This window comes from Pocillopora damicornis, chromosome 4, assembly GCF_964200805.1.
Source record: "Pocillopora damicornis chromosome 4, jaPocDami1.2, whole genome shotgun sequence".
Taxonomy (NCBI): Eukaryota; Metazoa; Cnidaria; class Anthozoa; order Scleractinia; family Pocilloporidae; genus Pocillopora; species Pocillopora damicornis.
Window position 1 is genome coordinate 24,325,091 of NC_142673.1, and position 15,203 is coordinate 24,340,293.

A 15,203-nucleotide genomic window follows, 5' to 3' on the forward strand; every position below is an offset into this window, starting at 1 on the left:
GGCCCAGACTCCCGCTCCCCGTCCCCACTCCCCACTCTCCGTTCCTAGTTTTGCTTTCATTCCAAATCATACTTGCGTATTTCCTTCTAAGTCACGATTGACTAGAGACGCACTCGCTCCGTTCAACTGTATAGCAAATATTGGTCATAGATTTGGGTAGTGTCCAGTCTTCTTAATCGAACCACTAGCAGAGAACGAGTGCCTATATAAATGCATTCTCTGAGGTAAGTGGAATCTGATGATACGCGATGGAACAGAATATTTGCTAAGAACATCTACGAAATGTACACATAACTGCTATTTCTTAGACCGAACGGATGAATCTAGCCATTTGCCCCCATTATCGAGAGAAACAATAAAGCGAAATATTCGGTTGCATTGTACCTATATATATGTAGGACCATATATATATTTAGTTATTTATGATGGAATTTGTCTCTTGTTCGCCTCGCTATTTTCCTGATTGTTGGTCTCCTTTCATGAAATATCATTTTTATCCTCCGGTAAAATGTGGGCAAAGCTTTATTTTCCATGGCTCGTTTGCTTCTCTCTTGTTAACTTTAGCTTAGTAGAAAATAGAGTATAGCAATCCCTTAAAGCGGAAGTAGATATGATTACAGACTCTAAGAATATTAACATTCATTTTAGAGAACTCCACTTTTGTTTTCGTCATTGAATCGAGTTGTTATTCAGGTTTCTAGCTAAAATTTCTAATTCCTTTCTCCAAGTTACCGCTACGGTGAGTCCTTTTCTGAAAAATCCATTCAATGTCGGATACGATTAGTTAATTATGGCGTTCACTGGCTGTACACAAAGTGAACGTGACAGTGACCTATTTTAGGCATGACGATACAGCATTTCAGGAAGTTGAAGTTGAACGGTCGAAATAAAAAAACTTCCGCTTTACGTGCAGATATGCGCATAAAAACAGTTGATTTTGGAAAGCGTATTGTAGCCATTGTTTATATTTGGCTAACGCGGTAGAGCTTTGTTTCTATGACACGCTACATTTTTTTTTTCGCTAAGTTCCTTTGTTCCATAACACGCTAGCTTATCTTTTACATCCCACCTTACTTTGTTACTTGTGTTTATGAGCTTCGTAATTGTGAGAATGGTGTTTGTGGAATATATTACAGAATATATAATAATATAAGCGAAAGCGATGCATTTATATATATATATATATATAATATAAGCGAAAATGAAGAAGATCTTCTCTCCTATCCGAAAGTTGTAATAAAAAAGAAAACATTCACGGCAAACCACGGCTCTTTCCCTCAGGATTTTCGCAAGGAATTCAGTGAGCACGACGTGTTTCACAAGGTCCAGAGGAGCTCAGTTTCATCACATGAATTACTTTTTTAAAACTTAATTCTTACCTTGTAAAATATAAATCCTTATCGCCTCAAGAAGTTAATAAGCCCAGTACCAAATCTTTGTGAATCCTTTAGCAACAGATTTCCGGCTCCATGTCTCTTACGCGGTCGTTGCTCGTCACTTTGAGCAAACCGGCATTTTTAAAATAAATAAGCGCTAGTTAGCCGGCGCAAAACAAAGCTTTCCGAGCAAAGCTGCGTATTATTTACTGTACGCCTATCTTAGCATCTTATGAGCTCTTAGTCTTTAGCACTGCGGTCTATACCTTGCGTAACGTAACTGTAAAGCTTCTGTTGATGTTTTCTTCACGGACGACGAGATGGCGAGGTGCAACACGTCAGGAACTAAAGGTTTCCAACAGTTGGATAGCGGAAAATTAGGTTTTCTTGTGTCCGTTTTACAAAGACAGTTTGACTCGCCCTGTTTTTTAATCAGATAGCCGCTCGCTTTAATACGAAATGTACAAGAAAGAGGAGGAATCTTATTCACATACTTAAAAAACTAGTTTGTTTTGAAAACACTGGAGATGGCACGATTAGTCCATCATTTAACATAAAAATTATGGATCGATTAATTGAAAGAGTTTAGCCATTGTTCAACAAAACCACGATCTAAGTTACCATGATTTTGGCTAACCATAGCATCATTAAATTATGAACGTTGCTAATTAACAAGGGAATAAAGGAAGCATAAACGCGGACTAGAAAATCATTTATCTGCCCAAAATAATGCATTTACAAACAGGTTAGGTGACGACAGTCAAAGGAATCTATAGCGCTTAAAAACTGGCAAATAGACTGTCAGTTAATAAAAAAAAGTACATTCGATATTTCATTATTTTGTGAACTCTGTCCGTATGAAAAAAAAAAAAAAAAAAGGATGACGCTACCACTGCACCCCACGGACTGACGTACTTGTCGGTTTACAAATTTAGCAATGTAAATAACTAATGCCTCGGAGACTAGCAGCACAGACAAACGTGGTGAGAACACACAGTTTACCCTCATCGAAGTAGCCATTTGCTTTGCATCATATAGATTCGCTCTTATTATTTTAAAAAGCTTTTGCTTGCTACCTTCAAAAGTTCATGTACGATTTCAAGAGCAAAGGACCTTGTTCGGCCCGTGTTTTGCAAGCTGTTTTAAGAAAATGAGGAATTCGATAATGAAGGAAGCAACTCAAGTAAAGTTTTAGATGATGGACAACAAGTCGAGATATTCCATTATGTTTGGCGAATTAGTTTGCACTGGATATTGAGTATCGTATATCGGCCGGGCGTACCAGTGAGCTTAAAAGCCATAAAGCTTAGGACGTACTTCTTGTACAAATTGAAAGCAACTTTAACTTTAAGAGGCATGTTTTAAATTGGCACGGTCACCGTGTTATATCGTGCAAAGTTGCCAGCAAGATCTTAACACGTTTCTTTGTTTCTACCGTGCGAAGCAAGACAATGGCTGCGAATTTAATAAGGCAAGTAACTTACATGCAGCTTATGTGTTAAAAGCTCGTTCTTTTGTTTTAGCGTGCTAGTGTACCGTGTGCGTGCGTTCACCTTCTTCCCTGAAATCCCGTGGAGGGTCACAAATGCCCGGCAGTCAGCAGTTTTTACAGAATTTCCACCGAAAGTTTTTTCTCAAACTTCTTAAAAGTATCAAATGTTTTTTTAAAAAATGTCAATCGATTCCAAAAATTAATTTGGTTTTTTAAGTGAAAAACTCTCTGAGCCTGTACATACTTTAAGAACGTTAGGTTGACTGTGCTTCTGACCCGACTGTCGGGCACGCTCTCGAATGGACTAAATGCCGGGAAGTCAGAAATTTTCACCATTTCAAACCAAATCAGTTCATTCAGTTCTCGGTACATTTAACTAGCATCAAGAGACAACATACATATTCGCCTGTTTTCTTAATTGTTGTCGTTTTTTTTTTAATTTAAATGCATTCACCCTGCGTTAGTCACGCAACGCGTCACGTGACGTGACTAAATTATGGCCGCAAAGGAGACTAACTTTTACGCTAATAGGAATTCATGACAAGTCAAAACAACACAATACCGCAGTCTATATTCTTTGAAGCAGCCATGTTCTTCTTTTCTTTTTCTTTTGACGTTGCAAATCGAGCGTTTCTAATGTAGCCAATTATATTTTACTTTGCAGAAGCAGGAATTTATTTTGGCATTAAGAATGAAGGGATTGAAGTTATTTTTGATTCTCCTTTTATGGCGTCACTGTAAAATCATCCATGGTAAGTTACTTCATCATTTTAACCTGAATTGTCGACCAGTTTAGTCAATTCTCGTCGCAAAGTGTGTTTTGGTAACTGCACTGATTCACTGTGTTATTTACAAACCTTTATGGAGGAAAGGAATTTTCAAGAGCAAACTTGCACAACAAGGAGGCTTAGTGTAATAATCGTTAGCTATCATAAATGAAGTGATTAAAAATGAAGCAATACAACACCCTTTCTATTGGTTTACTGGCGTGATAACCCGCGCGGGATGTTGAGAGAACTCTCGTTATATCTGTCGCACTTCTATGTAGGTTTACCTGTCCAATAAACGATAGCGTTTTTGACCGATCAGGCCGCTCGTCGTATCTCGGGTATAATAAATCGCAATAAGTCGTTGTATTGTATTTGCGTGAAATACTCAGTAGTTTGATTAAACGTGGAAATCGATAACTACCCTTTCTTGAGAGTAGATAAGCTCTTTGTATACACCTTACGCTAGCGAATTTCCTATCGACGGTAATTTCATTGGGTTTAGCGACTTTTTCTGGGGAAGTTTCATTTCCGCGTGAAGAACTTTTCGATTTGATCTGGCGGATGGCAAATTCATTTGATTTTCTCTTATGTACTGCTTCTCATTCTCCAGTTATCTAGTATAATTTTTGAATTAGCTATTCTCCTCTCCTCACAGCGTGCGAAGAGCCATGCTTGTACTATAGTGTTGGGAATGCCATAAATAGTATCAACCTGTCTGCTGGGAAAACCGCTTCTAGTGTTGTAGCGCAAGATATTGGACGGGTCTTTGCCATTGCAGTGGACGTGGAGGACACTTATATCTATTGGAGTGATTTTGGGCGTGGCACCATCAAAAGAATGGATCTCCAGACGAACATAAAAGAAAATGTGACGAAAGGCGTCGGTAGAGTGGAAGGAATAGCCATAGACTGGATTAGCAAAGACATATTTTGGACGGATGCAACCAACAACCGAATAGAAATGGCGAAGGTTGACGGAAGTGACCGAAAGATACTGTTTGACCGAGACATTAACAAGCCTCGAGGTATTGCTGTTGATTCGATCAATGGGTGAGCAATGAGAAGACATATGTACTTTAAGTATTGAAATCACAACTCACGAACTGAGAAATCGATACACCTAGGAAACGTCTAATTTTGACACTTAGGATAGACCTTTTTTTAATTCTTCTTTTTTATTTCTCTTTTCGTTCATCTACTTACTTAAGACGGTGGTCTTAACGCTTCAGTGTATGGTATTGCAGATATAAAATCTACTAAAGTGCACTTTTTCCAGTGGAGGTGAATCACGTTTCTTTGTTACATGTTTTGTACAATTTGCTCTAATGGCGTAAGAGAGTTGTTGCGCAAGTCGTCTCTTCGGAAACAAATGAGAAAAATAAATACGGACCACTCGACTCCCAACGTGACACATTTTTCCTAACATGTCCTTGAAATTTTGGCTATTTTTTTTATTCCAAAAAGAGAGCACTACTGATATGGAGCCGTAACTGCCTCTCAGCAGGATAGGTCAGCCAATCGCCTTAACAACTATTTGCTGACTATGCTCCTCCTTGTCAAATAATCAGACCTTTTATTACAATATTAACACCTTGAAATTTATTGGTGTCAAGAGGAATAACACAGAATTAATGAATCAAATCTTACAGGTACATTTTCTGGACAGATTGGGGTTCAAATCCTAAAATTGAGAGAGCCACCTTAGACGGGAAGGAAAGGGTCACCATTGTGGAAGCGAGTTCCAGTTTCCCCTTGAAGTGGGTAAATGGCGTAATGGTAGACTACGCTGATTCAGAGAGCGTAATTTATTGGGTTGACGCTGGTCTGGATACCGGTGTGGTCGGCAGAGCTGATCTGGACGGACGCAATCGAAAACTATCAAAAAAGATAACTAACAGTCTTCCGGTCGCTATAACACTTCACAACGGAACTGTCTACTTGTCTGACAAAAAAGCAAAAAAAATTCGGCTGGTGGACAAAACAAGCCTAGAATATCTTGGAAATCTCGACCTGTCTTTTCCTGAAATACATGGAATTACCGTATTAGACGGATCAAGGGAACCTCTACGTAAGTAGAAATTGTTTCTTGTTCTTCTTACTCCGATTTTTTTATTTAACCCTGTATGAAACTTTTAACTATAAACACCATAGATGAGAACTATTTTCAAGATAAATTTAGTCGTGTATAATAAAATCCTCAATGTGGAAAAGTTTAATTTTTTTCGTACAATCAATTCAGGAAAACGTGTTTTAAATTTCCACGTAGAAGAATGTTTCATGGCACACATCTCTAAAAGGAAAAGACAGCGATACACTTCAGTCACAAGTATTAGAGGACGTTTTTTAGTAGCCAAGAGGCACTCAAAGTCGATACACGACTATTTTCTCTGAAAATAAAAAAAAAAACGAAACAAACATTTTTTAACCACCAATTATCACTGCATTATCCACAAAGATATTGGTTCACCCGTTGTAATCAGCCAAATCAAATCTCTTCTTAAATAGATCTGGTGGCTGTCAGTATTACATTGGAAATGAAAGTGGAAGAGGTACCCTAATTTTCTTTTAAAGTACATTTCATCGTAACGAAAAGAAAATCCTCTGACCCTCATCCCCATCTCCCTCTCCTGGCGAAAAATTAATGGCTGGTGCCTTTTGCTTTCGCTCGGACACAACTGTCTGCTCTTTTAGACTTCTATGATACTGCTACAAGTAGCACTGGCCATTGCAGCTATATCTGTACCTTAACCAAAGTCATCACATGAGAGGTCATTTCCAGCTTTGCTAAGCAATTGTAGCCTAAATACTCCAGGCACGGCCTGTTAGGCACAGTACTCCTAAGCAGAGTCCCTTAAGGTTGGGCAGTTAAGGGGTTTGCTGGCTAAAAGTCGAAGTATCGATATTACTATAAGATAAGTAGGTTGAAGAACTTACTCCTTTTTGTCTGTTTTAATGACTTATTAAAATATATTAAAATATGTTCACCAGTGGGAGGAAGAGAAATTTAAACAAGCAGTCGTGAAAGGGATAAGAGACTACTGCTATGAGGATAAATGCAGTTACAAATCAAGGTATTGCAGACATTTTTGTGGAAATGAAATGATTTCCATTTTGGTATATTATCGTTGTAGTTTGAAATTTTCTTGCTGTATAGTGATATTTATGGAAACCCAACATGGGAAGGTATGTCCACCGGAGCGAAAACACCATTCATGATTAGAAAAGAGGAAGAATTAAAGATATTTTCCGTATTGACGAAAGTGATTACCTCACTTGACAAAGGGGCAGGGGGAACCCAACACAGTGACCATGTGTACTTGACTGTTCTGACTCAGTGCACCTGAATGTGGAACTTGAGATACAGCAGTGTGAAACCATCACATGACCATTCTTTGGCCAAAGACTTGTAACACATAGTGATATCCTTTCCTTCTCGACAGAAACACAACCATTGCAGAGCAGTTATGCAGCATCTTTCCAAATGGGTCCAGAGCCAGTTCAGTTCAGATCAGAGTTCTAAAGCAACCCGGAGGGTCTTCAGTTCTGAATAATACTGAAGTGGTTTTTTCACTTATTCTTCAAACCCAATCCAATTCATCCCGTATGGTAATTAAAAACAGCACTTTGGATTATATTGTACAAAAGAGTGTCTACTATATCAGCAAACATTTAGGTGGTTACAAGGTTATATATGTAAATTGTAACCCTCCATCATTCGAAAAATTTTGTAATTATACGGAACCTCCTAGGGATATCAATGAAAAGGTTACGGTAACAGCAGGAACAATCGCAAGTGGAATCTTTAATGAAATTGTTATCGTTATCGTCATCGTTATCGTCATCGTTATTGTCATCGTTATCGTCATCGTTATCGTAAGGCGCAGAAGGTATGGAATTATTTTGAATGACTTTTTATTTGAATTATTCAGTCATTTTTCATTTATCTGTTCATACTACTCAGTCAAATTTTAATTTCATTTCCTTAGGAAATAATTGTAGATAAGTATAGCTTTCGTCCACCTGAGTGGACTTCACTTAACAATAAATGATATCCTTATAATGATCGGTGCCTCTGCAGTTCAACTTCAACGGCTCCCTTTTTGTTTCAATACATTTTAGTTATAATGTGTTGCTTTGCTCGGCAGCAACAATAACTGCTTCTGTCGTATTTGAGAAAAGCTTATGTAAATGGTTATATACAATAGCGACAATCACCCACAACTGGAAGGGAACTAGCATGGGCGTTTTGCATCTTCCTATGTCCTTTCCCTGTATATCTTTTATAAACGATATGGACTTGAATTGAGTCATTTCTATAGTTTATTTGATTACTTGACTCATTTTTAGCTTGTTTTACTTCCAGGCGGGAAAATGAAGCAAGAGTCTATGGAAGGCAAAATTCGGGATTCAATGGGGACCCAGAGCGACACTACGAGGAAATCGATGTTAACGGTGAAGCTGTTGACAACAGAAATGATGACACAGACGGTAAAAATAGCTGTGCAATACGCGAAAACCCCGGACCGCAGCATGGTGGAGCCAATCGGAATACTATTGAGGAAGAAAAGCATATGTCTACGCAGTCACCCTTCCCTAACACAAAACGTGGAGCTGAAGAAAACGACGATGTTTGTAGCGCATCTGGTGTTCATAAACCAGTTCAATGCACGGACGATGAAAACTCGAAAGATGCATAACTAACTTCTCACTTTTCAAGGAATGGTTCTTATGAAGACTGCCTGTGCTACCAAATTAAACACCAACTTATTTAATGGAGTGTATTCGAAACGTCTCCATTTCCATTGTGATGTAAAAAAGTTATAGTAAGTATTCAATGCTACAAATATTTTGTATTTCCATTTTTCACCGTGTGTGATTCTTGTTTGAGAATTATTTACGAAAAATAATTTTTTCTAGGGAAATGACTTAAGACAGTTTGACCTGAGTTGGCCTCCAATGAATATTGACACCTGAGTACTGCTGTATTCTTTTTTTCTCTGTTGTTAGACCAGAAATTACGTCGATGAATGCAAGCTTCTGAAACCATTTTGTAAAAGCTAGGCGTATTGAAAGCTTTTCAGTACATTTTTGTAAGCTCTTCATTCCTCAGAGGTGATTAACACTTAATCAGACTTATTATGAAAAATCTGTTTGGTTAGGTTAGGCTGAAATTTCCTTGAATTTTAGGTCGATCTTAATAGTTTGGCCTTTGGTACAAGTTGTGGGTTTATATTTATACGTGCGCCGAAGCTGATTCCTTAGTATTGGACTGCGTATCCCGTACTACGCATAAATATCATGTAATCAGGCGAATAAGCGCGCGTGCATTCCGAGAACACGGTATTGTTTTTCAATCAAATGACCAGGTTAAGAGGTAGGATGAACTTTAGCATTTGAACGAGCTCAGTGACCTACATTTTTTTTATTGCATAATTTTGGCGTACGAATTATCCACTTTAAATTGGGAAAATCATCAAAGAAATCATTGAAAAAAAAATATAGCTGAAAGAGTGCATCAAGCCTGTTACGCGAGGATGCAAATTATGACTATGAAAGCAACGACTCTATTACGTGATTTTCCACAAATTATATACCCAATTGTTCCATACGCTCGAGACTCTCTATCTAACGAAGTGCTACTTTTTTAAAAACACCTGCTCCTAGCTACCGAAAAATGTATCGTGAACGGACGAAATGACGCACATGATTAGTATATGATTTCGAGTGCAATTTGGAACAAATAAGCATGAGTAAACTTTTTTTTTTAGAGTGAGTGCAGTTTGTGGTCTTTGAAAAATTAACAAGTGCTTGTTTATTCCAAATTGCATGAGAAAAATCATGTGATTACCTGTTAATAATATACATGGAAAAATACGAGATGCTTATCATAATTAAGCATAAGCAAAGCGCGCGCATCAAGTGCAAATATAATTTATTCAAACCGTGCGCTCGGTCAAACCAACCGCGTAGGATCAAAACAATAATAAGCAATGATATCTTTACATCTTTAAGGCGCAAAAAAGTTCAAAGTCCGGCTTGCAGTTCAAGGAATTGTTCAGTCTGTGTCCGAATCACTTTCGAAGAAATGGAATCGTTTCCGAGGTTTAACCGCGTTTGTTTTTTAATTTCTGCGTTGGATCGTTCGAGCAAAGTGTTTAGCTGGGTCGGCTCGTAATTTTCGATTTCCTCGGCAATTCCCTTCTTTAAGCACCACTTTTTCCAAACCGACAACCAAAAAGCAGTGCTTTTTAAAATGTTTTCGTTGTTTAAGCTGTTTTTCAGCTGCGGTGGCGAAGGAAAACCTACTTAAAACGCCGGCCATTGTTTCGCTCGCAAATTTTCAAATTCGTTGCGACATCTAAGGCTCACATTTGATTGGCCATCTGTGAGTTTTTTTGTTTATTGACCAATCAGAATGTCTGATTTGTTACTTTCTTTGCACTGAATGAACCCTCTTCTGTACTGAATTAACTTTTCTTTGCACTGAACTACCTGAAAACTGCTTTTATCTAAACCAATCAAAACTGAGTAATTTATCCATGTATATTATTAGTGCCAGAACAGGCATAAGTAGGGTAAGTTTGGATCATCGTATCTCTTAAACAAGAAAGGTGACCTATCTGTTTCATTATATTTTTCGAAACAGACCTTGGTAGGTAACATTTAGGGAAAAGTTTAAAAAAAATTGTTCAATAACTTTTTTGATGAGGAGAGACCTAGAGAGTTAGCTAATTATCCTTTTTTCCCAGGAGTTTCAAACATTTATAATTTCACTGGACACTATATTCCAATATTTTAGGTACGAGAGCATTATCATTACTTAAAAAGACTGTTCGGAAAACTGCAGAGATTACAGATCTCGCATATTCTTTTGATTTATTGACAATATGAAAATTTGAGTTACGAAATCCGTGTACGTTTTCATTCCTACATATTATAATTGCGTGAAACTGTTACGGTATAAGTACAGTAAGCAATGAAAATGAAGGTTCGCACCAAAGGAAAATTCAAGGTGGCCTTCAATTCATTATTGTACGAGAACAAAGCGGTTCTTACTCTAGTTTCACATTTTTTATGATTGCATTTTTCTAAAAGATCTAGTTAGCTATAATTGCAACACAATGACGAAAGGGCGAGGTTTAGCGAAATTATTTTGTGGTTTTTTGTTGTTAAAAAGTCCATAATTTTGAAGGGAAATCATGTCAAGCGTTTGTTCAATTTTGTGAAATGTGAATTACGGGCATTTCCACGTATTTCGCGGCATTTTAATCCAGTGTAATTCATAACTCAGGCACTGTGTTAATCTCTTCGCCGTCTCCTAAAACAAGAATGGTTTGGCCTTTGTTTTCACGCCCCTGGTTTGTACTGGTCTCCTTGCTATGATGCTTTATTTTGATCATACTGGTCTCTCAAAGAGATATTATTTTCTGCGATACTTCCATTGCTTTTCTTAGCATCATTCATCATCATCATAATCATCTTTTACTTGCATTATTAACACAATACAAAAGATATGTTTACTAGGGTTATAGCTAGAAGGCGAGGAGACCCACGAAGACACCGGACTTATGGGAGAGCCACCTCACTTACATTAATGAATAAAGTAAAGAAAAAGGGCTTACGTATGTGCGACTAGGCCAATTCAGTGATTATTTAAGTAAAAACTCTTGCATTTTCGTCTTAAAACTAAGAAGGTTTGACGAACGAGTGACATGACGCTGCAGATATCGAATCACATCAAATGTTCTCGACAACAAATGTTTCAGAAAAATGAAACATGTAAAGCTTTGAAAGAATGTCATCTTATGAGCAATTTCCCGAAGAGAAATCTCGTCTCTACTTGTCATCTTTTAAAAAAAATTGATCAACCTTCATGGAGGACTACTCGACGTAACTACAAACATATACCTCAAATCGTGTGCATATCATCCAGATTCGAGTGCTGCACCTTCTTTCATGGGAATTTGAGCGATCTGAAGTCCTCTGAAGATACACTGTTATACTTGTATGTCATTTGAAACATGTTGAAGTCGGCTGATCTCCATGAAACTATCTTCACACCGGTCATTTGTCATAAACATATACGTTATCACGATGGCGTGACACTGTATTTCTCCGTGAAGTTTTTATCGCTCGCTCCAAAAAAGGCGCGAAATTGATATTTTTCGTATATGTCAGCAGATTACCCGCACTCTGAAGTAAAAACAACCGAAAAAAAAAAGAGGAAAACCCCGATTGAACGCTCGTAAACACTGAGAATCTGAGAGTATCAATCGTAACCTGTCAGCGGCAGTACTACATGTAAAACCCAGTTGTAACAATAGCAATTTGAACGACATAGGTATCTCCCTACAAAGGGCAGATTCGGGCAGTTATTATTTCCTTGTGACAGGAACTAAGATAATTCGAATCATCTGAAAACTGTCAGAAAACTGTTAGAAAATCTGCATAAGATATGATGAGGAGAGACTTATCACCGCCGCAGCGCAATCGAGTCAATCAATGTTTCCTTCTATGTCTTGTTAGAGAAAATATCATAACAAAGTTCGAAATAAAAGATTGAATGAAATCATAATGTCATAGTTCCACCTTTCAAACAACTTATTATCCACACGCAAATCGCAACTCGTAACTTGAACGAAACTCCCCATGATTAATATGTAATCTGGATCGCTTCAGGACCTTCAGGAAAAAGAACCGCGATTTCATCACCATTATTTTCCATACTTTTCTCCCGGATATCTTTTACAAACTTAAAGAAAGATGAATATACCGCAATCTCCCAGTGATTTACATGAGAGGAAGACAAAGGTCTCTCTAATTTTCCCCTGAGGTAGCCGGCTCACCAGGAAGAAACAGGAGATCGTTCGGTCTAATAACTTTAGTCTGTGGAGATTATCAATCTAATAACTGAGAAGATTGTGCCCTTTGGTTCATCAGTGACAGCATTAATTATTTCAAACATGTATTTCTCGGTCCAAGCGACAACAAAAATAGTTCCTTTGTAATTTTGTAAGTACTACCTATAGCATTTTATTGTCAAGGGAAATAAATCTCAAGTTTCAAAGCCAATGTAACGTTCGAGCACGAGAAAGACTCCCTGAAAAAAAGCTAAATTTCTGGAGATTGGTTGTGATGAAATCCCTATTCAATTTGCTGTACTGCAAGGATACTGAGTAGTTCAAAATCTCCACTTTGTGATAATTTTCGCGCGAGTCGTACAAATTGCTATTACTGACGACTGGGTTTCACATGTAGTACTGCCGCTGACAAGTTGCAATTTCTGCTTTCAGATTCTCAGTGTGTACGAGCGTTCAATCGACGGTTTTTCCTTTCTTTTTTGGTTGATTTTACTTAGAATGCGCAGAAATCTGCTGATATGCCGAAATGTCCATTTCTCGTCTTCTTTGGGACGACCGATGGAAACTTCATAGAGAAATACAGCGTCACGCCATCGTGACAACGTACATGTTTATGACAAATGACCGGTGTGAGAATGGTTTCATGGAGATCAGCCGACTTCAACATGTTTCAAATGACATACAAGTATGACAGTGTATCTTCAGAGGACTTCAGATCGCTCAAATTCCCATGAAAGAAGGTGCAGCACTCGGAATCTGGATGATATGCACACGATTTGAGGTATATGTTTGTAGTTACGTCGAGTAGTCCTCCATGAAGGTTGATCAATTTTTTTTTAAAAGATGACAAGCAGAGACGAGATTTCTCTTCGGGATATTGCTCATAAGATGACATTCTTCCAAAGCTTTACATGTTTCATTTTTCTGAAACATTTTTTGTCGAGAACATTCGATGTAAACATCGCCAAATTATGCAATATCTGATTTTTAAGCTTCGTTCGCGAATTGCTCCTATGGAAAGTAGAGGCAGGCCCGCAGAGATTTTAACATTTTTAAAAACTAGAATATTATAACCAGCTATGTGGTTAGTTTCAGTTCCAGAATCGGTGTACTTTTGGAGAAATTCAGATAAACGTTTTCCCTGTTTTACCCGACAACAAAAATGACCGGAACTGTACCGAAATGAATAATCTTTTAGTGTGTTCAGCTTTACTCCCTGGGAAAATTGACTATATCAATATGAAGATGAATGATGTTACTATGTATGGTAGAAGTGCCAATTTGTAATGTTGTATTTAGCTTGAGATAGAGAAATAAACATTTCACTCTTTTTTTGCGACGTTTTTGTATGAAAATGAGGCCCCAGGCCTCGAACAAGCAGCCGTTGTTACCATGACAACAAGAGTGCAGCGCCCTTCAGAAAGAGCATTTTTGTGCATCCCCCCCTGAGCGCCTAACTGCATGCAAAATTTGATGGGGGGTTGAAAATTTTCATTTCCCAAGATGTTTGATTCTTACAGAGACTTGTTCTTAAATGTAATTATTATTATAATCTCCTTGACCTAGACAACCATCTTCCTGCTTTCTACAAACAAATTATTTTTTACTGGCAGGACATCACAACGGCCACACCAAAAAATAAAAGTGAGGTTCTCTCACAGCCAATCTGGAATAACCGATTTTTAACTGTGAATAAGAAAATGGTATTCTTTCCTCATTGGTATCAAGCAGGAATAAAACAAATCTTGGACCTTTTTGACTCCTGTGAGGGCCATCTCCTTCCATTTAATTCTTTTTGCAATAAATTCAATGTAAAATGTAACTTTTTACAATATTATAGCATTCTTTCTTCTATTCCCCAAAATTGGAAGATAGTATTGCAAGAAGGTTCCCAAGACCCAGTTAATATATTTACCTCCTACCATTCAAAGCCACGAGAGAAATTAAATCGATGATGTTCCAATACAAAATCATTCACCGAACTTTACCAACGAATAGCGTGTTACACAAAATGAAAAAAGTTTCCTCGCCCTCCTGTCCCTTTTGTCCTTCTGAGTGTCAGACCCTGTGGTATTTGTCTATAAACTGCATGCACGCAAGTTCTTTTTGGAATAGATTCCAGGAGTGGTACTCAATCTCTAGTAATACGAAACTTCTGCTGTCAGAACTAGAGGTTACGTTCGGAATTATTCGCTGTCACACCTAATGTTTAGCCCTCAACTATCTCATTATTTTGGGTAAATGTTTCTTATATGTTAACGCTTTAAATACCATAACGTACCAATTCGATGATTTTGTCTCACTTGTGCTGCGAAAAAATTAATCTAGAAAAATATATTGCAGTCACTAATAATAAGGAGAAGGAATTGAGGAACAAATGGAAATTTTTTGTCTTTATAAAATTGTATTGTGTCCTTTTTCTTCTCAACTTTTGTATTTTGATTTGTTTCTTTTCGCTACCTATTTATTTAAAAATCTATTAAATTCTAGAAAATTAATACCCTATGTGGGGAAATTAATAAAAAATTCTTATCAGTGACTCGAACAATTAACATGCAAACAATAACGTAAGTAGATCAATTGTAATCAATTTGACTAGTGTAATTGTATTGAAATAAATGTATTGTAAGTAGTGCAAGTTAATGTAGTGTAAGCTTCGTGTAAGAAGTAAGTATAGTGTAAGTACATATGTAAGTATAATATAT

The 15,203-nt window shown here is 37.4% G+C and overlaps 1 protein-coding gene across 1 annotated transcript; it reads left to right on the top strand.

Moving 5' to 3' along the window:
- The first annotated feature begins 43 nt into the window (after positions 1 to 43).
- LOC149047337 (uncharacterized) lies at positions 44 to 10,545 on the top strand. Its single transcript, XM_089205685.1, has 8 exons — positions 44 to 224; positions 3,533 to 3,620; positions 4,294 to 4,687; positions 5,287 to 5,705; positions 6,143 to 6,186; positions 6,626 to 6,708; positions 7,078 to 7,524; positions 8,001 to 10,545. Exons 2-8 carry the CDS (start codon positions 3,560 to 3,562, stop codon positions 8,332 to 8,334), a joined length of 1,782 nt encoding a protein of 593 aa, XP_089061811.1. The 5' UTR covers positions 44 to 224; positions 3,533 to 3,559; the 3' UTR covers positions 8,335 to 10,545.
- Positions 10,546 to 15,203: the final 4,658 nt, after the last annotated feature.

What these genes read in the sequence shown, in the direction of transcription:
- LOC149047337 (XM_089205685.1), top strand. Translation starts at nt 3,560, where the DNA reads ATGAAGGGATTGAAGTTATTTTTGATTCTCCTTTTATGGCGTCACTGT. An exon ending in CGGATCAAGGGAACCTCTAC is followed by an intron (nt 5,706 to 6,142) that starts GTAAGTAGAAAT and finishes CTTCTTAAATAG; the next exon opens with ATCTGGTGGCTGTCAGTATT. An exon ending in AAATGCAGTTACAAATCAAG is followed by an intron (nt 6,709 to 7,077) that starts GTATTGCAGACA and finishes CCTTCTCGACAG; the next exon opens with AAACACAACCATTGCAGAGC.